General features: G+C 33.3%; 5 protein-coding genes across 8 annotated transcripts in view; 4 read left to right on the top strand and 1 right to left on the bottom strand.

Moving 5' to 3' along the window:
- LOC101493596 (kinesin-like protein KIN-14F) overlaps positions 1–5,314 on the top strand; it is a 9,160-nt gene extending 3,846 nt beyond the window's left edge. For all 3 annotated transcript variants that reach the window (XM_073365565.1, XM_073365564.1, XM_073365566.1), the window contains 10 exons: positions 17–31; positions 116–295; positions 452–558; positions 1,236–1,416; positions 1,578–1,740; positions 1,828–2,081; positions 2,750–2,913; positions 2,993–3,184; positions 3,979–4,688; positions 4,795–5,314. In XM_073365565.1, the coding sequence (XP_073221666.1) occupies positions 17–31; positions 116–295; positions 452–558; positions 1,236–1,416; positions 1,578–1,740; positions 1,828–2,081; positions 2,750–2,913; positions 2,993–3,184; positions 3,979–4,688; positions 4,795–4,951 (2,123 nt within the window). In that variant the 3' untranslated portion in view covers positions 4,952–5,314. The remainder of the gene's footprint in view (positions 1–16; positions 32–115; positions 296–451; positions 559–1,235; positions 1,417–1,577; positions 1,741–1,827; positions 2,082–2,749; positions 2,914–2,992; positions 3,185–3,978; positions 4,689–4,794) is intronic.
- Positions 5,315–5,452: 138 nt separating this feature from the next.
- Positions 5,453–7,480, top strand: LOC113785367 (uncharacterized). The gene has a single exon (XM_027331583.2). It carries the CDS (start codon positions 6,501–6,503, stop codon positions 7,404–7,406), a length of 906 nt encoding a protein of 301 aa, XP_027187384.1. The 5' UTR covers positions 5,453–6,500; the 3' UTR covers positions 7,407–7,480.
- A 966-nt stretch (positions 7,481–8,446) lies between these two features.
- On the top strand, positions 8,447–13,544 carry LOC101493276 (uncharacterized). Of its 2 annotated transcripts, none has more exons than XM_027331617.2 (6): positions 8,447–8,611; positions 8,973–9,151; positions 10,000–10,129; positions 10,544–10,636; positions 11,556–11,643; positions 12,825–13,544. In XM_027331617.2, the coding sequence occupies exons 1-6, from the start codon at positions 8,538–8,540 to the stop codon at positions 13,113–13,115; spliced, it is 855 nt and encodes a 284-aa protein (XP_027187418.1). In that variant the 5' UTR covers positions 8,447–8,537; the 3' UTR covers positions 13,116–13,544. The 2 variants fall into 2 exon arrangements, with proteins under 2 accessions (XP_027187418.1, XP_004491535.1); XM_004491478.4 differs by having other exon boundaries at positions 8,880–9,151.
- A 1,259-nt stretch (positions 13,545–14,803) lies between these two features.
- Positions 14,804–15,452, top strand: LOC101492944 (large ribosomal subunit protein uL24y-like). Its single transcript, XM_004491477.4, has one exon. The coding sequence runs from the start codon at positions 14,877–14,879 to the stop codon at positions 15,315–15,317; it is 441 nt and encodes a 146-aa protein (XP_004491534.1). The 5' UTR covers positions 14,804–14,876; the 3' UTR covers positions 15,318–15,452.
- Positions 15,453–17,043: 1,591 nt separating this feature from the next.
- LOC101492613 (uncharacterized) lies at positions 17,044–20,613 on the bottom strand. The gene is made up of 2 exons (XM_004491476.4): positions 18,019–20,613; positions 17,044–17,759 (listed from the first exon to the last, which is right to left on the bottom strand). The coding sequence occupies exons 1-2, from the start codon at positions 20,465–20,467 to the stop codon at positions 17,317–17,319; spliced, it is 2,892 nt and encodes a 963-aa protein (XP_004491533.1). The 5' UTR covers positions 20,468–20,613; the 3' UTR covers positions 17,044–17,316.
- Positions 20,614–21,384: the final 771 nt, after the last annotated feature.

The following is a 21,384-nucleotide window of genomic DNA, read 5'->3' as shown; positions in this document are numbered from 1 at the left end:
TCTCTTTATAATCAAGTGCAAGATCTCAAAGGTACATAGCAATAAGAATCAAAAACGCTTTTTTGACGATCTACTTACATGATTTATGTATATTAATAAACCTGTTGTCTTCCAGGAGCCATTAGGGTCTACTGTAGAGTGAGGCCTTTCTTACCAGGGCAATCAAATGGACAATCTACAGTAGATTATATAGGAGAAGATGGAAACATAATGATTGTGAATCCCCTTAAGCAGGGAAAAGATGCTAGAAGGGTATTTTCCTTCAATAAGGTGTTTGCAACAAATGCCACCCAAGGTACTTTAATTTTGACATATTATTCCATAATGTAACACTATATTTTACTTGTTTCTTATCATATTGTAAATTATTTGTTGCAAATACATAAAACAATTTTTTATGGAACTCAACCTTATTTGAAGCATTATATGATGATATTTTTTTCTTGTGCAGAACAAATATATGCCGATACTCAACCATTGGTTAGATCTGCTTTAGATGGATATAATGCATGCATCTTTGCATATGGACAGACTGGCTCAGGGAAGACCTACACCATGGTAATTATATACAGAAAAATGCTAGCATGTATTAACTTTTATCACACAATAATGTTACATATTAAACAATCACATCAATGGGAGTACTTCTAGTTATCATAATTTGCCTTGTTTTAATTGCATGCTACACTAGACAGAACACGATATATGTGGTTTAGCACAATTGAATCAACAACTTTTTTTTCTTCAGTATACTGGTTCCAACTTGCAAACCACATACTTGTTCAAGTTCGATATATTTTTGTGGTGCATTTTATGGACACTTGAAATCAAGAATCTACCATATGATTTCTTATGGTACATAATTCTATTTTGTTAGTTAGTACTTTGGTTTGGAGTTTTTTCTGCTGAAAAAGCTGATTAATTTAAAAATTTATACCAACTTTATTGAATCTTTTCATCAAAAGGAGAAGCGTTTACAAATTCAATATTTTTTCATCAAACCCTTATTGAACTGGACTATACACAAATCTGAATTGAATATATTTTCATCATCACAAAGACAAAATAATGTACTATTTGTGGAACTTGAAACCTCAGTCAGTCACATTGAAATAGAGATAATTGATAATATTTCAAGGTAATTAACTGGGTTTTAATAGTTCAAAGTAGGATATTTATTGTTCTCACATTATTTTTCTTATATATATGGTTTATGTGATTTACTGCTTGTATAGAGTGGACCGGATCTGATGACTGAAGAGACATGGGGTGTCAACTACAGGGCTTTGCGTGACTTATTTCATATCTCAAAGGAAAGAGCAGATGCAATAAAATATGAAGTTAGCGTCCAGATGATTGAAATATACAATGAACAAGTGAGAGATTTATTAGTCAGTGATGGCTCTAACAGAAGATATCCTTCAAGCCCATATTTTCTTTATTTACATTATGTCAGCTTTATTTATATACTGTACATCAAATTATTTACTTTTTGTAAAGTAAACATGGAAGTCTTTTTTGATTTTGCAACACCATTTATTTTGTGGTATGTTCATTTCCTTGACAAATATATACATTAGATATACGAAACAACTCTCAATTGAATGGTCTTAATGTGCCTGATGCATGTTTGGTTCCGGTTAGTTGTACTCAAGATGTTCTCGATTTAATGAAAATTGGTCAGAGGAACCGTGCTGTGGGTGCTACTGCTCTAAATGAGCGAAGCAGTCGTTCTCATAGGTAAAATTATCTTTCTCACTAATGTAGATGGCTACTCTAACCATAAATATATTTAACTAGATAAAATTCTTTACCACCTAATTGCAGTGTGTTGACGGTTCATGTCAGAGGAAGGGACTTAATTTCTAATTCAGTTCTTAAGGGTTGTCTCCATCTTGTGGATTTGGCTGGAAGTGAGAGAGTGGAGAAATCTGAGGCTGTTGGTGAGAGATTAAAGGAGGCTCAACATATTAATAAATCTCTTTCTGCACTTGGGGATGTTATCTCTGCTTTGGCACAGAAGAGTCAACATATTCCTTACAGAAATAGCAAGCTTACACAAGTTTTGCAAGATTCATTAGGTAATTGATCACCCCCCAGCCATACAATCTGAATATTGATATTTATTAATATAAGCTTAAATGAAGTTTTGGTCCCTTTATTTTGTCTCATTCACGATTTTGGTCCTCCTATTTCTAAAGTCATGGTTTTAGTCCCCTAATTTTCAAATTGACCGACTTTTTCTACATCTATAAATTTTGAGGCTGAATTTTGGTAATTTGACAAATAAGATGCTTCTGTGGAAAGTTATTTGGTGACGTGACATTGTTTAGTTGAATTTTTACTTAACTAATTTACATTACATCAATATATCCATTAATCTATATCACAAAAGCAACCTAGTTTGATGGAAAACACTATCTAGTTTGATTCTCACTTAATAATTCATTTCCACGTCATCAATCTAGTTTGTCACTCAAGTATTTTACATGCCAATTCATAAAAAATCAAACCTCAAATCCATGTGGGAAAAATGTCAACTATTTTGAAAACTGGGGGACCAAATTCGTGGATTTAAAATGAAGGGATCAAAACCGTAATTGAGACAAAATAGGAGGACAATAACTGCATCTACGCCTTTAATGAATATATTTGAATCAAAATAACTTAATAAGGTCACTGTGGCAACAGTGATTTTCTATTTTGAATTTCCATTAAATTACATTGTGTTTTTTCTTCATTTTAATAGGTGGTCATGCAAAGACTTTGATGTTTGTTCATATAAACCCTGAACTCAATGCCCTTGGGGAGACAATCAGCACGTTGAAGTTTGCTGAGAGGGTTGCATCCATTGAACTTGGGGCTGCTAAATCTAATAAAGAAACCGGTGAAATCCGAGAGCTCAAGGAAGAGGTTTGTTTTTCTATCATAACTAATGCAATTTTCTATTTAAGGTGGCCAATATTATAATACCAGTTTGAACATTTTATAGATATCAAATATCAAATTGGCATTGGAGAGGAAGGAAACTGAACTGGAGCAATGGAAATCTGGAAATGCACGGAATGCCGCAGAAGCTCAGAAACCAAGAGCTGTTTCACCTTTCGGTTTGCCCAAATATGGTAGCAGTGGCAGCATGAAGCCTGAAAATGGTCAAAGATCCATGGATGATAGAAGCTCTGAGGTTATTGAATGCACACACAACCATTTATTACATTTCCATAACAATAATACGGCTAATATGTCATACTTTTATATTTGTTGTTTTCAAGTTCAAAGTAGTATTAACTATTGTTTGCCAAAATTATCCCTAATCATTTAATGCAGAGATAGAAACAAGTGGATTGAGATGATAAAAAGTTGAGGGTACTATAGGAATAAGATAAACAATTTGATCAAAAGTAACAAAATTTAATAGTTTCCTTCTAGGTAGTTCATCTCAAACAGCAGTGTGTCGCGGTCACCCCCCAAAATGGGATATCGCGTTCCGGGATAGGCGGGATAAGTGCTATTTTTTGGACAAAATATATGAATAATACTATATAAACCTATATTTAATGCAAAATTAACGAATAACTCTGAAACATTCATAATTAGCAATTAAAATCCCACAAGTCCTTTAGTTAAAACATACTTTGAAATACCAACAAGTCAAGGAAATAAAGATGTACGTTAAGTCTTTAACACAATAATAAAATAACTGTGAAAGTAGAAACAACAAAAAAGAAATAATAGTAGGATCGCCCTGGGAAACACTAAAATTAACTACACCAGGATAGCGGGATCTTGTTGGGATCTTGTTTCACGTTGTTGCGGTCAGGCACTACACCGCTCCACGATCTCGCCGAGAAACACTGGGATTAACTACCTAGGTTTCCTTGGTATGTGTAAATAATCTAAAGGGGCAATTAAAAATGAATGGAGGTAGTATATTATATACATTCTTTATATTCTCTAAATCTGAAATTCTATTTTCAGGCTAAAAGTTATTCTTCCAGTAAGATTCGAAGGTCGAGATTTCTCTCAACATTTACAGACAAGGACTCGATACCAAAAATGTCTCTTGTAGCCGAAGAAAAGTTAGTGAGCTCAGGGAAGTGTAGATCACCATCACCTCCTATCAGAAGATCAATATCCACTGATAGAGGATCTGCGATTAAAAGCAAGATCAAAATCGACACTATAGAAAATCAACCAATTTCAAAGCAGCCATTTGCAGCTAGAGTACCAGTAAATAAATCTCTTGTCACAGTGACAATGACACCATCTGTAGACAATAACTCAAGGGTCTCACAAGAGCCAGTGAAGCAGAATAGCATTTCTGAACAACCTCTCTTTAACCTCCAGAAAGTAAGCTTCAGGAAAGTTCATCAAGAACATGAAGAGGAACAGTTCAAACAACCATTTGGGGTAGTAAGACAAGGTGGTGTTAGGAAAAGCAAAGCTGACAATAAGGTGAAGGCCAAACATCTTCAACAGTCCCCCTTTAGTATTCAAAAGACTGATTTAATACCTAAATCGACTCCTGACATGGAATTTGCTGGTGATATTGTGGAGGCGCCTCGAAAGAATGATTACTTTGAGCCAGAAAATGATTTTAGTTTTATGGAGTCTGCAGTCAATGGTGTGGTAAATGTTAAAAAGATACGGCACAACATCTCAAGGAATTCGCAGAACATTGAATCAAGGTATGGCTAAAAGAACCATTGAAATTTTTTACTCACTTAGTTGTATCATTTTATTCATAGCCTAATTAGAAACCATAAATAAGCATTATTTTTTTGTCACATGCAGAGGAATTGTGCAAGGAGCTGAACCATTGTTGTCTAGTAAAGTTGAAAACAAGCTTTTAAATGGTTCAGGTCGCAATCTTAAGGAAGGTACTAATACATCCATGCATGAACTTAAGAGAAGCCGGTCGACACCACGAGGAAAGTTTTTTGTTTTATAATGAAGATTTCAGGTTAATATATATATTTTTTTTAATTTATACTGTACTATGTATAGTGATTATTATGGATGTGCAAGTTGGAGTGCTACCTCAGATAATTTTGTATAGGCTTGAGATCTTGAGGGGTCAGTTTGTGTGATCTTTATCTATTTTTGTGTCTGTTCATGCTCCTTTGTTATTCAAAATTTGGATGCCTGTTACACATCTGAAATCATGAACTGTTGTTCTACATGACACAATTTATTTGCTTTTTATGAACTCAACTACTCATTAAATAGTGTAATTGGTCGTATTTCACGACAAACATTGACGCCAATGTAAAACAAATTTATAAAAGTAATTTGTGATATGTTTGTAAGTCAATTTTATATTTCTTTAAGATAAGCAATTTTTTGTTGTTGAAGAATTTATACTGCGCTTATTCAAGGTTAACCTCTATTTCTTTGATTTTTTTATTGTAAAAACTACTTATATATAAATTCTCATATTTTATACATTTGTTGAATAAGTATTTAATTGGACTCTTGAATCAAACCCCTTTAATCTTTGCTATTATAGGTGATTTAGTTAGGGGACTTATTTTAAAGCATAACACTAATCGATCATGACTTCAAAGATGAGTCAACAACTATCATTAATGGGACTTCTGTCAAAAAATCACCCAAGAGCAGTATTTGAAATAAAATAAACATATAAACCAAATTACATTTGAATTATCATTATATTCTAATTTGCAAATACCAATAACAAAATCTTGTGATTTCATTGATGTATACTCCATATCATAACAGCATATGAAAAGTTATATTAGATCAAAATATTTATTGTGGTTTAGTTCAAGAGTTTTCAAGTTTTTTTTTAGTCAGAATGTGATGCCTCCTCCATAATTCACTAACTATTTCAAAGTCATTAAATTGAACTTGTGCATAACACGGTTTTACAGCCATTTTATTATTGTTTTTTTGAAATAAATATACGTAAATTGTCATATGTAAATATATGGTAACAAGTATTTATAACAGCCTATATTTAAAGCTCGAAAGAACATCTCGACCAGCACCTTTTCTTGCTAGTTTTTTTTCCCTTCCAAATATGACATTTACTATAATTAGTAGCATAGCAACCTGCTTTTATTTTCAAGTTAAGAGATATTAACCTATTAATAGTAAAAAAACAACAAAAAGATGAAACTTCTAATGTTGACACCCCATTAACAACCTCGTTCCTCAAAGCGATTCTTAGTTTTAACATATTTCAAACTGTTACAGGTATTATGTTGTGCATCATTTCCTTACATCGTGATTCATTAAACATCCAACAACTCCTTAGAATATTTTCTTGTTTTGAATTTACACAAGAGGCGAAAGATGATGATGGTTCATTGTTATTGTTGTTATTCTATTTGTAGAGAACATCTATGGTTTTACAAATTATAAGTCTCTTTTGTATAACAACCATTATAGGACAAAGAAGATCAAATTCAATCCTCTAAGAACATCATAAATATTTGCAGGCTCAATCTTGAATTGTTGTGTAAGTTTTATAGTCAATGCCAATGCCATTGAGCATTCCAGAGCCACCACCAACGGAGAATGCTTCAAAGGATAAAGTCACTAATAAAGACGCCTCTCAGAATTTTGCTACCTATGTCTATCAAGCAAAAGTAGCAGAATCATTTCGCAGTGTATCCGTGACATGGTGCAAGAACACTACAGAACACTTTGTTTCCATGAGCGTGGAAAAACCTTTTGACGAAAACAAACTTACATGCAAGATTGATTTAGAATCCGGACAATCTTGGGGGAAAAAGGGTCTAAAATCCTTTGAAATAGAAGGTGCAAGAGTAGATATTTTTTGGGATTTTCGACACGCAAAATTCTCCATGAATCCACAACCTTGCTCGGGCTACTATGTTGCCTTGGTTTACAAGAAAGAGGTACTTTTGTTACTTGGAGATTTAGAGAATGATGCTTATACAAGAACCAAATCAAAACCATCTTTAGAAGAAGCTACCTTGTTAAGCAAAAAAGAGAATGTGCATGGGAAGAAGCTATTTTGTACAAGAGCCATGTTGGAAGAGGGTAAACCAGAACATGATGTTGTGATTGAGACTTCCCTTTCCGGGCCTGATGATCCAGAAATGTGGATTAGCATAGATGGGATGTTGGCCAGTAGAATAATGAACTTGAATTGGAAATTTAGAGGAAATGAAATAGTTATGGTGAATAATTTACCTGTCCAAATCTTTTGGGATGTGCATGATTGGTTATTCAATGACATTGGTTCAGGCCCTGCCTTGTTTATTTTCAAGCCAGGATTTTTGGAACATACCAATGATCCTAATAGCAGAGAATGGACAGAAAGAAGTGAAGGTAGTAGCAAATATGACTTAATAGAAGAGAATCCATCCACCGGAAGTTTTTTTCATTTTCTATATGCTTGGAGAACTGATTAAAATTCATTGTTATTGTTGCTTTCTTTTTTTGGTAGTAAAATTTTTACTTTCATACATTATCTTCTTCGTCAGCATATGAGCTAGAGTTATTAAAAGTATTGTTTCAAGTCCACTTATTTTTTAAGAATTTTTTTTTTATGAGTAGAGATGAATTCAGTGTTTTAGAATTTACAACTCTTATATATATTATACATCAACTACTTGCGTTAAACTTCGATGACGTTTTTTTCTTCTAAATTTTGAATACCTCTTTATCAAACTCCAAAATAACTAAAACTCCTTTTCTATGATGAACAAAGTATAGCAATAAATGAAACCTATTGAATTTAATATAATTTTGTAGAAAACAAAATGAAATAAAATATATAAAAATGTTGGAAGGATTTTCCCCTCTTAAGAATGCCTATCAATTTCAACTCAAATTAGTTAAAATATCACGCTAGTTTCAAATACTCTTAAGAATGCCTATCAATTTCAACTCAAATTAGTTAAAATATCACGCTAGTTTCAGATATCAAGAGTTTAGAAGAAAACAGAATATCTAACTTACACTATAAAAATATTTTATACAATTATTTAATCACATTTAAATATTTATGGAGATGATTTAGGAAACAATTATATAAAAAGTTATATCATAGCTTTTTTTATTAAAATGAGTATCATAGTTAAGTAAGATTTAATGTATGCATAATTTCTTTTTATATGGTTGGTGCATATTTATTATACTCAAAAGATTAGTTGTATTGGAAATGGAAATTACTTTTCTTCCTTTATGTTTTTTCAAAAGCGTATTTTACATGTTCAAATTAACCATTTAAACGTTTATTTGAAAACATAGAGACAAGAGAAGAATGAGAAAATCAACTTGTTTATTATCATTATATTATTGAAAAATGAGAAAATCTAACCGTCCAAGAGTGATTGAGAAAAGCCCAAATTGGTCAATTTGGGCCAGCCCACCTTGAAATATCATACTTTGGTGCTGGTCTGGGCCTAGCCCAAGTTTCATGATCTTCTTCAGAAGAAAAAAGAACAGAAAAAGAAGAGGGTGCAAAATGAAAAACAAACAAAGAGTAAGAAACCCTTTCTACTTGGTATTCACAAATTAATTTTGGTTACATCATCAACATGGCAAGTTTCGCGGGAAACGTTGCCTTCAAAATCTCGTGTCAACTTCGACCTCGCATTTTTTCAATTCCCCGGTAACTAATTTATATCATTTCATTTAGCTTCAAATTTTTTTGACCCATTTTGTTTGCTTTAGTTAGAGAACCAAAATCATACAAAAGTTTGATTCTTTTTCAGTGTAAATGTATAATAGAGTTCTAATTTAGCTACCCAATTGGTTGCATTGTAATGGGTTGTGGGAATTTTTTATAAAAAAATCAAGCTTTTAATATATATTTTGAAATGTTTTGGCCATGATTCTTATTATTCCTTTTGTTTTATGGGTACTGGAATTGAAATTAGGAACAATTGGAAGTTTCAAATTGCTTGGTTGAAGAGTAGAGAATTTAGTTCTTCTTCTGTTACTGTTAAGTACATTCCTAACACATCCTGCAGAGTGAAAACACATGAAAATTCTCTTCTAGTGAAAGGGCTAGAATATTGTAGCTTTGTTGATGGCAGTGTAACCAAGATAAATGGTGGGAAAATTGGGTATGCAACACTTGCACATTGTGAAACTTCTCGAAATCCGGATGAAGTTCACACTGACTTACTCTTTGATGACAGTGAAGAAGGTATAAACTAGTTATAGAAGTTCTCGCATTTAACTTTTCCTCGAACACTAAGTTTATTAGTATTTCTTTTAAAAGAATATAAACTTATTTTGATTGAAAGCTTCCAAAAGTTAACTCAAACTTGGCCTATGACGTCATTCTATTTTATCATTTAGGGGTAAGTTGTGCTTCACTATGCAGCGGAACTACATCACTACTACTGATTCATGGGGTAGCTAGACACGAGAAAAATTTGAGTTTAAGCTGCATTACAATGAATTTGACACTTGGCACGGGATCAGTAGTGTGTGGTGACATGATATTCTTATATTGTACCAAAGTACCAGCATGCTTTAGGTGGACGTGGTCTTTCAAATTGAATGCAGCTAGCCATTAAGCAATAAGAGAGATTGTCCGCGCTTTAGAAGCTTCATTATAATTGATGGTCATAGTTATTGATAAATTGTATAAATATAAGCTGCTTACAAAAATTTGATAATTATTAGGGGGAAAATGGAGAAAAAAGGAAAAGCAGAATTTTTCTTATCTTATGGTTAACAAAAGTTAATTTTCTCCAGAGCTTGATCAGATCTCCTTAATCATCAAGATCTAGGATGGATGATAGGTTGTTGTTTCTTGATTCACCATGTTCATTTGTTTTTCCATTTTACCTATTAAAATAATAACATTATAAGTGTTTTTGTCATAACTTGTTTTAACTCATTTAGCTTCTTTCTATCAATTTGTTGTCATAGAATATTCAGATGCAAAATCATTTATAGTAAGCTTTAAAATCATAGCTGTTGTACTTACAACTTGTATATATAAGAAATAAATTTGTTCAGATTATGTTAATTTGTGGATTGTAGGTTTTAAACAAATGGAAGAGGTTGGAGAGTTGACAGTCCATCAGGCAGGAGATTCTGAACAGGATTTAATACGACTCGACAAATTTACCAATGATGTTGAACAATCAGCTACCAGATTACTTGCATCTAGGTTAGTTCCCCCCTCTCCAACTTGAAACAGAACTTATTCAAAAAGTGACAGTATCGTGCTACTTTCACATTGTAGTCAGTATCTCCTTTTAAAAAAAACTTGTAATTTTTTTTTCTTCTGAAATTTCAACTTGGTTTGAGTTGTTTGCAACCTTGCATATCACTATATCAAAGAGTGAGGTAATTCTGAATGAAGTGTATCTATTTGGCATGCTTTTTATTTTAACAATATCAACTATCAAAACATTTAATTACCTGGCTTTGTTATTGCTTGTAAATTATTAACAAAGAGAAGAAATTTTGTAATAATTCAGTCAACTAATATCTTTTACCTGTTAGGCAGAAAACCGTGCATGTACGCTTAATGTAAAATGCTGTCTTTTCTTTTAAGCATGCCTATCTCCTTGCTCCGCAGGGCACTTACAGCAGTTGAGTTGAGAAAGAAACTGCTTAGCAAGAGATTCTCTCCTAATGCAGTGGAGGCAGTGATAAACAAGTTGCAGAGACAGTATGTAGCTATCTTCATAAAAAAAATTGCTGGGCCGTTATTTATCAGCATTTTCCAAATGTACCTTTGTTTGAAGGTTTACTTGCTTTTCCTAAATTAGTTTTCATCATATGTTCTATTCAGTTGAACTAAGTGAGAATATGTACGTTATGTGATTCTTGGCCTTGAAAATAAGATGTCTGCAATAACAGATACAAATGGCTGTCATGAAGATGACTTTGGACACAGCTCAACCAAACTGTTAATTCAGCCACGAGGTCTCCACGATGATAGTAGCTAGATGACCGAGTGTAGAGAAAGCTTTATTGTTTTGGTTATTTTGAAATGATCCACCTTGTGTAGTTGGGAATATGTTTATTGATGTACCATTTTAACTTTAATGAAGTTGATACATAAATATATATATATTTTTAGAATTACCAACACATAGCAATGCTTTAATAAGAGTTTCAATTCTCTAGAAGACTAGAAGCTGATGAACTACCTTTCCTCCATTTTTTGTGTGAAAGAGGAAATGGATGTACTATCTTTAGACTACAGAAAATGGGAAAAGAGGAATGGAGACAAAACCCATTCTATAATAAATTTATATTAATTCAAACACATCATTTATTTATAATGTAGATTCTATTTAAAATAATCTGTCATACAAGCATCCAAAATTTTAAAAAAATTGCATATACCAATTTGATCATATTAATACCAATATATGATATTGCTTTTGTATCTGTGTGAAATAGCATGCTTGCTAATGCCTGACTGGTTTGGTAAACCATTTCTGCAGTTTGACAAATAACCACGCTGTGTAGTACTTTCATAATGCTCTTTTACAAGTTCATTTATCAAAAACTGAATTTGCTGAATTTTAATATATTTTGTGGGATTATGCTGATTTTGTTTATCCCTTTGTTTGTTTCAGAGGTTTCATCAATGATAGGTTGTATGCTGAATCGTTTTCTCAATCTAGATGGTCTTCGTCTACATGGGGGCCAAGACGGATCAAACAAGTAAGCTAGTATATTCTGCCCTTATGTTCATCCTCTTACTTTTTGCTTTCCAATACACTGCCAACACTTCGCTGTGTTTAGTTATTACTTGATAGTTTCAGAGCAAATCAAAAGAGGACAAATTTTGTGTCGGTGTTTTGTTTTACTGTTCTTGCTAAATTTTGTGACAACATCATGCAAATTCACAGAGCAGTGTGCATCTACTTGGTCCTATTCCTTTATAATACTAGAGACTAGAGAGCACAAACGTTACTCTATACTATAGCATAGAAGGTCAAGTTAATGTAATTAGACTTGTGTCATTTCCTAATATGTAATTATCTATATCTGCATTTTTCCTTACATTTAAGAAATTTCTAAGCTCAGTTATATCTTTCCCTGCTTGACTCATGTAAAGTTCGTTTTTCTCAGCGAATTGTTCCAGAAATGCAAAATGCTCAAATAATTTTTCTTTGCTTTGGCAATTTATCTGATTGATTGCTTCCCCTTATTACTTAGCTTCTCAATTAAGAGCCCAATTCATTTCATTTTATAATTATCTGATTCAATTTTTTCATTCTTTACCAATATGTGAAAAATGGCTTGAATCTTGATTGAATTCAGCCCATTTTTCTCCCTCCCAAAAAAAAGGTAAAAGAAGCTTGGTCAAATGCTTCGATCTTCTCTAATAATCATTTCCCTTTATTTTAGATGCCTCAAGTGCACACTAGAGTAGTGTGTGTCTGGCACACGGAAAGAATGAAAAGAATCAGCCTGTTTGATTATATTATTTTTGGTTCCACCCTTTGTTTTATGACTAGGAATCAAACTCGGTATTCTAGGATATACAACACTCATACACACTGCCCACCAACCACTTGAATTAGACCTCGGTGGTGTTTCCACCTGGAAATGTATCAATTTTCTTAACTTTTGGTCCTGCTTTCTCTTGCTATTAATGTGCACCAAACAATGATCAAAACTCACATATTCTATTTTATCCCCTTGCAACATGTCTACCAAACACAACATAGAAGTGCATAATAGTTGTGCTTCCTTGATGGCTCTTCGCCATTATAGTGGATAACGCAAGGTCAGATACATTGTTTTCACTACCACGCATGCATTTAAGAGCCATATACTACTTGCTATTATCAACTAGGAAAACATTTTGACGTGATGGACTGCATTTCTTGTGGCAGGCACTGTTCAAGAAAGGAGTTAGTCAAGCTGATGCTGAAAAGGCAGTTGAAGTGGTTTTTAAGGACAACAATGATTGTGCTGAAGACGAAAACTCAATTATTGGCTTGTCAAAGCATTCCATGGATCATCTTTATGCTCAGGCTTCAAAACAGTGGTTCAGAGGTCAGGATGTTCCAAAGGAGACAAGGAAGTCAAGGATCGTTCGGTGGCTTCAGTATCGTGGTTTTGACTGGAATGTCATTAGCTTCATATTAAAGAAACTTGACAGGCAAGAGCAGAATCCTCCATAGTGCACAATTGGGCCACCCAAAATTCATACCAATCTGAAAAGTCCATTTTGGTGGGGTCCATAGTCCATATACATGTTTCATGAATTGTAAAGTGTGCAATATGGTAGGGTTGTCCATTGTCTCATAATGCTATGGCATTAAAACTAGAATCTTATTGCTTCAATTTGGATCAAGTACATAATGTATCTGAGGACACAAGATTTCACTTGTCTGAGTACATTCAAGCTTCTTCCCTTTTCACATTATGGCTGATTGAGATAAAGCAGCAAGCACCATTTGTGAGTCAATTGTGTGGCCATTTTTGGATGGTGCTGTCTAGTATGATCTATAAACAATTGATGTGAAGCTTGGTTTAAAGTGTGCTTACTCTATTTATAGAAAAAAGTTATTAGCATATTTATCCAATTAAATTCATGATTAGCATTTACACGTTCTAAAGCTGAATGGTATAATGGCATCTTTTGAAAAAAAAATTCATAGTGGAGACTTCCCAATTCCAAGGCCTAGTTGGATTCAGATGTCCAATTCTCAGAAACTCAGTTGGCAACTTTTTTTTTAAAAAAAAGCTATTGGAAACATATCAAGTGAAGCGTGATCATTTGATCAAGCAAATAGATAGATTGAGGTTTTTATTGATTATTGCACTATTGTGTGAAACAAAAGTATCATCTTTTGATTGATTAAATTATTTATTTCGATAAAGAAAGAGAAAACAACAAAGATTGGATTTTTATTTTGATTTTTTGAAAATAAATTATCAATGGAAACAAACTTTTATGTAAGGTCTGTGAGAATCACACGACCTCATTGAAAATTTATAAAGAAAGTTACACATAACCTATCAATTGCAAAATTTTAGATCTTGAACCAAAGTCATAATAGGTGTGAATAGAAGATATATCTTTGAATGCCTTTTGTGTGCAACAATTTTATTTTTTGCAAACCTCAAAATACGTTGGAAAATTGTGATTACTTTTTTTTGAGGTTTTTATTGATTATTGCACTATTGTGTGAAACAAAAGTATCATCTTTTGATTGATTAAATTATTTATTTCGATAAAGAAAGAGAAAACAACAAAGATTGGATTTTTATTTTGATTTTTTGAAAATAAATTATCAATGGAAACAAACTTTTATGTAAGGTCTGTGAGAATCACACGACCTCATTGAAAATTTATAAAGAAAGTTACACATAACCTATCAATTGCAAAATTTTAGATCTTGAACCAAAGTCATAATAGGTGTGAATAGAAGATATATCTTTGAATGCCTTTTGTGTGCAACAATTTTATTTTTTGCAAACCTCAAAATACGTTGGAAAATTGTGATTACTTTTTTTGATTCAACAAAATTTTAATTTATAAATAAATAAGTTATGAAAGGTTTAATGACTAAGCACTATCAATGTAAATCTTTTTACACCAGCAACCAATCTCAAACTATTGATTAAGATAGTATAATATGAATTACTATACTGAAAGTGAATGATTCATTTTATTATTATGAAATATTTTAAAAGGACTATTTTAAAATTAAGTATTACATGCCGAAAAAGTGTTCTAAGAAAAGAGAGGGGCAAAAAGCAGCTTCACAAATTTTAATTTGAGCTCAGATCCGCATTGAGATAAGGTCCACAAGGCCCAATCATTTGGCCCACAATAAATCATACACTACCCTCACAAAAACAAGGGTAAGGTAACCAAATCTGAAACCCTAACCCTAATCCCTCATTAGTGAGAGAGAGAGAGAGAGAGAGAGAAGATGAAGTTCAATCCAAGAGTTTCAAGCAGCCGCCGCAAGAGCCGAAAGGCACATTTCACAGCACCATCAAGCGTCCGCCGCGTCTTGATGAGCGCGCCTCTCTCCGGCGATCTCCGATCCAAATACAACGTCCGATCCTTACCGGTCCGAAAGGACGACGAAGTTCAGGTCGTTAGAGGAACATTCAAAGGACGCGAAGGAAAAGTTGTTCAGGTTTATCGTAAAAAGTGGGTGATTCACATCGAACGCATAACAAGAGAAAAAGTTAACGGTTCAACAGTCAACGTTGGAGTCAACCCTTCTAAAGTTGTTATCACTAAACTCCGTTTGGATAAGGATCGTAAGTCGTTGCTTGATCGCAAGGCAAAGGGTCGTGCTGCTGCTGATAAGGAAAAGGGTACTAAGTTTGCTCCTGAAGATATCATGCAAACCATTGATTGATTAGGGTTTTTATTTTATTGTTATAACTAGTTTTGTTTTTATTGTTGGATCTGAAAGGATCGAATTGAGTATTTTGTGAACTTTAAGTTTTGTGTTTTAATTTAATGAATGAAATGAAATGTTTTTACATTATCATTGGTAATGTTTGTAGTGGTTTTGTTTTTTAGGCTGTTTTTATTTGCTATATATAACTCTGGCTTATTAAAATTGTCAATGTTGCTAAATGAGATTGAATGTTGAGATTAATTGGTGTAAGCTCAGAATGAGGGTGGTGATGGTGTATAACAAGATCAGCAAAAAAATGAGTTTTTTGCTATCAATTAGGTTGCCTTTTTTAATCGAGTCCTGACTATGTTGATTATGTAGTTCTGAATTTGTGGAGGATTGAGTTTGATCTCTATAGAAAATGCTCTTGGGAAGATTTGACCTAACGAGTTTTAAGCTCCGATGTAGGCGTTGATTATAGGTTCGACCTAAAGATTTCACATTCTATGCTTGCAGTAAGTCCTTAGAGTTATAAGTAAAATCCTTAGAGTATGTTGTTGATATTTCTATTGCCTATTAAATGATAGATAAACTAGTGTTCTCTAATCAAACTAGTAGAATTAAATCTAATGAGTCTCATTGAATTGGTTTATGAGTGTTTTTTGTTGATGAAGATAGTAGTTTGATTCTCATAGAACACCCTCTTGGCTAGGATGAAAGCTTTCAATTTTTACCTAAGAATTCAACCTGAGATTACATTGAAGCTTATTGAGATATGCTATGATGTCACCAAGTGTCAATGGTCTTAATTACCATGGTTTTCTATTTTAAATAAAATAAAATAAAATATACAAATGAAATGGATGAGGGTACAAACCATATTGTTCCTTAGTTATTTTTTAGTTCTCCTCCTTGGTAGGGCAAAAAAGTGGTTCAAGAAAGAACCTATACAATATAGTATAATACATGATTTTTATTAGTATAGATAAACTTGTGAACCTTTCATGTGATGGAAAATAACCTTGTCCACTGTTGCATCTGCTGCATGATTACGTATATTCTTTATACATGTTGTCCTCATCATTCCACAATAGTGGTCCATGATATACATGCGCATATCATTATAGATATCCAACCTTTCAATTCTGGCTTAGTATAAGTGCTTATGGAGGTGTTTCCAATTGCTTCAAAGTCTCTTTCAGGTGGAACATTTTACATGTGAGGTATAGAAAGTGGGATGGGACCATATTTGCATTGTTTGAATTCAAAAGGTTGTGTGTGAGAGACAGAGAGAGCGACAGAATGAGATGCAATTTAGGAATCTTAGTCTGTAACCTAAATTCTAAATACCATATTGGTAAAATGTCAAAGATTGTGGTTGTGGCCACAAGCCTTGGGGTTGCTCTCTTCTTCATCTTGGTCGACAGTTAAACCTTCTGTGATTACTAGAACTCCTCCACTTGTTAGTAGTAAGAGAAGTTTCAAAACTGGTGGCCAAGAAAATATTATCAATGGTTATTTGTAACTTATTTAGTACATATGTATTTATGTTAGTGTTTGCATTCACATGCATGAAAATTATTACATGTGATAGTTTAATAAATTGTTTTCAACTTATTTCAATTAAGTCTTTTGAATAACTTATGAATAAGCATTTAATGAAGTTGTATATGAGCTTGATTAAATAGGTTTTTCCAAATGCGCCCTTAAATTGTTTGAATTTGAGATCATTCATACCACATACACCAACATCAAAACTTAAATTAAGGTAAAGGCACAAACAGAAATTACAAACATCACGTTGGCCAAGGAGATCCTTTATGTCACATTGATGAGAAACCAATTAGACTTAAAACTTGAGTAAAAGGCACCAGAATGCATTTTATTATGGATACTTGAAATTTACATTTTATATCTAAGATTACATGTGGGTAACTACTAATTCTGACCTGCTCTAACTGTCATTCCATTTCACCATTCACAATCATGGGTTCTCTACAACTTGCATAGTCATTCAACAGATTGAGAAATTGAAGCAAGAGATATAAGGTACATGTGAAGCTACACACTCTCTTTGGTCTATTGAAAATTCCTTCAATACATCAGAATCCTCCATCCTTGAGGGCTCAACAAAATATCGAATTTGGTTGAGCATTGCAAGAGCGTCCTTCATTGTTGGACGTTCATAAGCTCTTGTATTGACACATAGTAATGACACAGCTAGAGTTTGTAGTATTTCATGCATAGTAGTAGGCTCAGTAGTCTTTCTCAGCTTTGAGTCAAGAACTTTAGATGGGTCTCCGTTGCTAGCCAAATGATTGTTAACCCACTGAACCAAGTGTGTACCTTCTGGCAGAGTTGGGTCTAATGGGTGCCTTCCTGTCAGCACCTCAAGTAGGACAACACCGAAACTGTACACATCTGTTTTCTCATTGATCTTCTGCTTTGAGTCGAGCTCTGTACACATACCAAAACAATGGAAATAAGTATACTGCTCAATGGTTTGTTTAAGGATTGAAACTTACTATAATTAACTTAAATTTAGTGGATAAACTAGCATCAGTGAAACCCGTGTAAAAACATAGGTTCTAAAAAGTGTTTTCGGGGGAAATAAAATTATAAAGAGATGACATGTGTCAACTAAACCATTATGTTATTAATATGAGACAGGTAAGATAGAATTGTAGATAAATAGATAGATAGATATATAAATTACCAGGATCTATGTATCCATAGGAACTATTGGAGTAGGAGGGTCTTTGAAATGGCTTGGAATTAGTCTTATTGCCTTTTTCACTTGCAAATCTAGCCATGCCAAAATCAGCAAGGTAAGGATGCCAGCCAGGACCTAATAAAACATTTGTTGTTTTGACATCTCCATGCAATATAGAAGGCACACAATCATGGTGTAGATATGAAAGTGCTTGAGCCAGGCCTAAGATGGCTTCATATCTGGTGTCCCATTCTAGTTTCCCCTTTTTTGAACCATGAAGCAATGAGCTCAGACTAGGGAAGTATTCATAAAACTGCAGCATCATTTTCTTGTTGGATCCCCAACCAAGAAGCTTGATGATATTCTTATGTTTGATTGAACGTAACATTTGAATTTCAGAGTTAAACGCTCCAGAATCTGCTGATGACCAAACCCTTTTAACTGCTAGTATATGGCCTTTTGGAATTGTTACCTTGTACAGAACTCCAGAGCTTCCGTCTTCAATTATATTGGATTCTTTGAGTTTCTTGACAATGTTATTAATAGAGAATTCATAATGGTAATACAAAGTCATCACCCAATCGTTCATAATAAGAACGCGAACCATGACATAGATTATGAGAAGTGTTAGTACTACACTGATGCATAAGAGAATGAAGAACACAACATTCATTGATATTCTGGCATGACCTTTGGTTCTTGTTCTGTTAGCTGAAGTTACAATACCATCTGGAATGTGAAGACCTTTATTTCCAGTGAGATCACTGAGAGGGAGTTTCCAGAAGAGTGTGGTGTTAGGCAATTCACCAGAGAATTCATTGAAGGAAACATTTAAAGAAACAAGATTCTGAAGTTTAGAAAGAGCGTCTAAATTCCCCGAGAGCTTGTTGTGTGAGAGATCAATCACTCCAAGTTTGCTAAGACCAGAGAACTGAGATGGAATCTCCCCTACAAGATGATTGTTGTTCATGTCCAAAAAACACAAATTCTTCAAGTTGGCAATCTCAGATGGAATGGTACCAACAAATCTATTCTGATTTAACCTCAACCTGTTGAGACTTGTGCAGTTACCTATATCAGGTGGAATTAATCCTGACAAATCATTGGAAAGAAGCATAAGTTGAGTGAGATTCCTCAACTGAAATAGTTGTTTCGGTATAGAACCAGTTAACTTGTTGTATGAAAGATCAAGTTCCTGAAGATCTTGACACTCTGAAAGACTACTTGGGACTTTTCCTGTTAGTTTGTTCTTCCATGCATAGAAAAGGGTTAAGCTTCTCAATTTTCCAATAACAGAAGGAATCTCACCAGAAATAGCATTGTTGTCAAGTTCCAGCTCAGTCAGAGAAGTGCAGTTTGAAATTTCGGGTGGTATAATACCTGACAACTGATTATTACTCAGCTGAAGTACTTGTATATTTGATAGCTTTCCAAAACTGATTGGTATACTACCTGTGAGAAGATTCTCTGACAAGTCTATCTCACTGAGCTCTTTACATTTTCCAAGCTCTTCTGGTATTCTCCCTGTTAAATTGTTTTTCCATAAAAGTAGACTCTGAATCCTGCTGAGTTCTCCAATTTGATGTGGAATTGAACCAGAAATTGAGTTCTGATACAAGTACAGGTGTTGCAATTCACTGCAATTACCTATCTCTTCAGGTATAGAGCCTGACATCTGAGTTGTGTAAATAGCTATTGTCTGAATTCTTTTCAACATCCCTATTGAAGAAGGAAGGCTACCGGAAATGCCGGTTTCCGCAAGGCCTAACGTGACCAAGTTGGTGCAGTTTCCAATCTCCCTTGGAATCTCACCTTGAAGATTTGTATTCCCTCCTGCTCTCAATATTTGAAGCTTACTTAAAAAACCAATACTCTTTGGAATTTCACCACTCAATTTATTGTCATAGAGTGTCAAGTTCACAAGACTTGATAAATTTCCTATCTTGAATGGAATATTTCCTTCAAGAGAGTTTGCATGAAGAGCCAAACTTTGCAGCTTGCTTAGCCTGCAAATTTCTTCTGGGATTTCACCAAAGAGAGAATTTTCACTGAGATCAATGACAATGAGTTCTTGACAGTCTCCAATTTCTTTTGGAATTGTTCCTGTGATGTTATTTGATGAGAGGATAAGAACTTTCAAGGACATGAGTGGTTGAAAAGTTGATGGCAATGAGCCTTGCAAGTTCAATGACTTCAAGTTTATCTCAACCACCTCTCCTTGTAAGTTGCAGTGCACACCAAACCAGTTGCATGGTGTTTGGTTTGAAAGATTCCATGATGCTAATGCATCTGAATTCATGTTCAAACTTTCCTTCCATGTAATAAGAGCTTGTCCTTGTTCATCAAGAGAGTTACAACATGGAAAAAAGAAAATAAAGTTTATTGAGAGAAGAAGCAAGGTTAGGGAGAAGATTTTGTGAGAAAGTGATAGAGTACTTAAGCTTAAAGACATTGCTTATGCTAAGAAAAAAAAAGGGTTATCTGTTTTTGAATTGTAAGAGGGTGAAAACTGAAAACATGTAATTTGTTTATAGAGGAAGAGAACAAGCTTTGAACAAATGAGCCAGCTTTTTTATTGCTTGCATAATGTAACAGGTTTTGTTCAATGATAAAGAAATTATCATGCATATAATGGTTATTGATTTTCATTTATGTAAACTCTTATTTATATTGATTCTTGATGCTTAACCACTCAAGTGATGGATTGAAATTTTTGTGGAAATTGAAGTCTGATTGTAATCCAATATGTGAATCTATTTATTATTATTTTTATTTTTTTGAGGGAATTTTTGAGTCTATGTTAATAGTGGAATGTGAGACATAAAAATAGTGGAGATGAAAATCATGTAAACATTACACATTTTTGGTTCCCCACGTTGACACTTGTAGATTATACTGTTTCTTTCTTTAATTTGAGTAATAATTATGAATAAATGCTCTTTTATGGAAAGTTAACACGACATCTTTTGACAAATGTTTTAAAATTTAGTATTAAGTGTTAAATCTCTTAAGGGAGAATTTTGTTATTTATTATAATCTTATCCAACTCGAGAGATAATATACAATAAACAGTGTGTTAAATTTTATTTTAGGTCTCTATAATTTTTAGTTTTGTTTCCTTAAACATTAAATTTGTTTTTGATCATTAATATTTTGATTTTAGTTTATATAATATAATATTTATTTGTGTTGAAATAAGTTTTTATATAGTTCATATTATAGAACTAAAATTAATGAGGTTTACAATGATTGGGCATTCCTACGGTGGTAATGCTTTACATATATTTTATCTTAAATCTTCACTAAATTTGATGGTTTCATCTAATTTTGAAGTGTGTATCTTCTAATATAAAAGTTTGTTTATAAAAA

Source organism: Cicer arietinum, chromosome 2, assembly GCF_000331145.2.
Source record: "Cicer arietinum cultivar CDC Frontier isolate Library 1 chromosome 2, Cicar.CDCFrontier_v2.0, whole genome shotgun sequence".
Taxonomy (NCBI): Eukaryota; Viridiplantae; Streptophyta; class Magnoliopsida; order Fabales; family Fabaceae; genus Cicer; species Cicer arietinum.
The sequence above is the reverse complement of the archived record's forward strand: the minus strand, read 5'-3'. Positions and strand labels throughout refer to the sequence as shown.

Excerpts from the sequence above, each read along its gene's own strand:
- LOC113785367 (XM_027331583.2), top strand. The coding sequence starts at position 6,501 with ATGCCAATGCCATTGAGCATTCCAGAGCCACCACCAACGGAGAATGCT.
- LOC101493276 (XM_004491478.4), top strand. The coding sequence starts at position 8,538 with ATGGCAAGTTTCGCGGGAAACGTTGCCTTCAAAATCTCGTGTCAACTT. Across the intron at positions 9,152-9,999 it reads CTTTGATGACAGTGAAGAAG|GTTTTAAACAAATGGAAGAG; the intron begins GTATAAACTAGT and ends TGTGGATTGTAG. Across the intron at positions 11,644-12,824 it reads GGCCAAGACGGATCAAACAA|GCACTGTTCAAGAAAGGAGT; the intron begins GTAAGCTAGTAT and ends TTCTTGTGGCAG.
- LOC101492944 (XM_004491477.4), top strand. The coding sequence starts at position 14,877 with ATGAAGTTCAATCCAAGAGTTTCAAGCAGCCGCCGCAAGAGCCGAAAG.
- LOC101492613 (XM_004491476.4), bottom strand. The coding sequence starts at position 20,467 with ATGTCTTTAAGCTTAAGTACTCTATCACTTTCTCACAAAATCTTCTCC. Across the intron at positions 17,760-18,018 it reads CTATGGATACATAGATCCTG|AGCTCGACTCAAAGCAGAAG; the intron begins GTAATTTATATA and ends GTATGTGTACAG.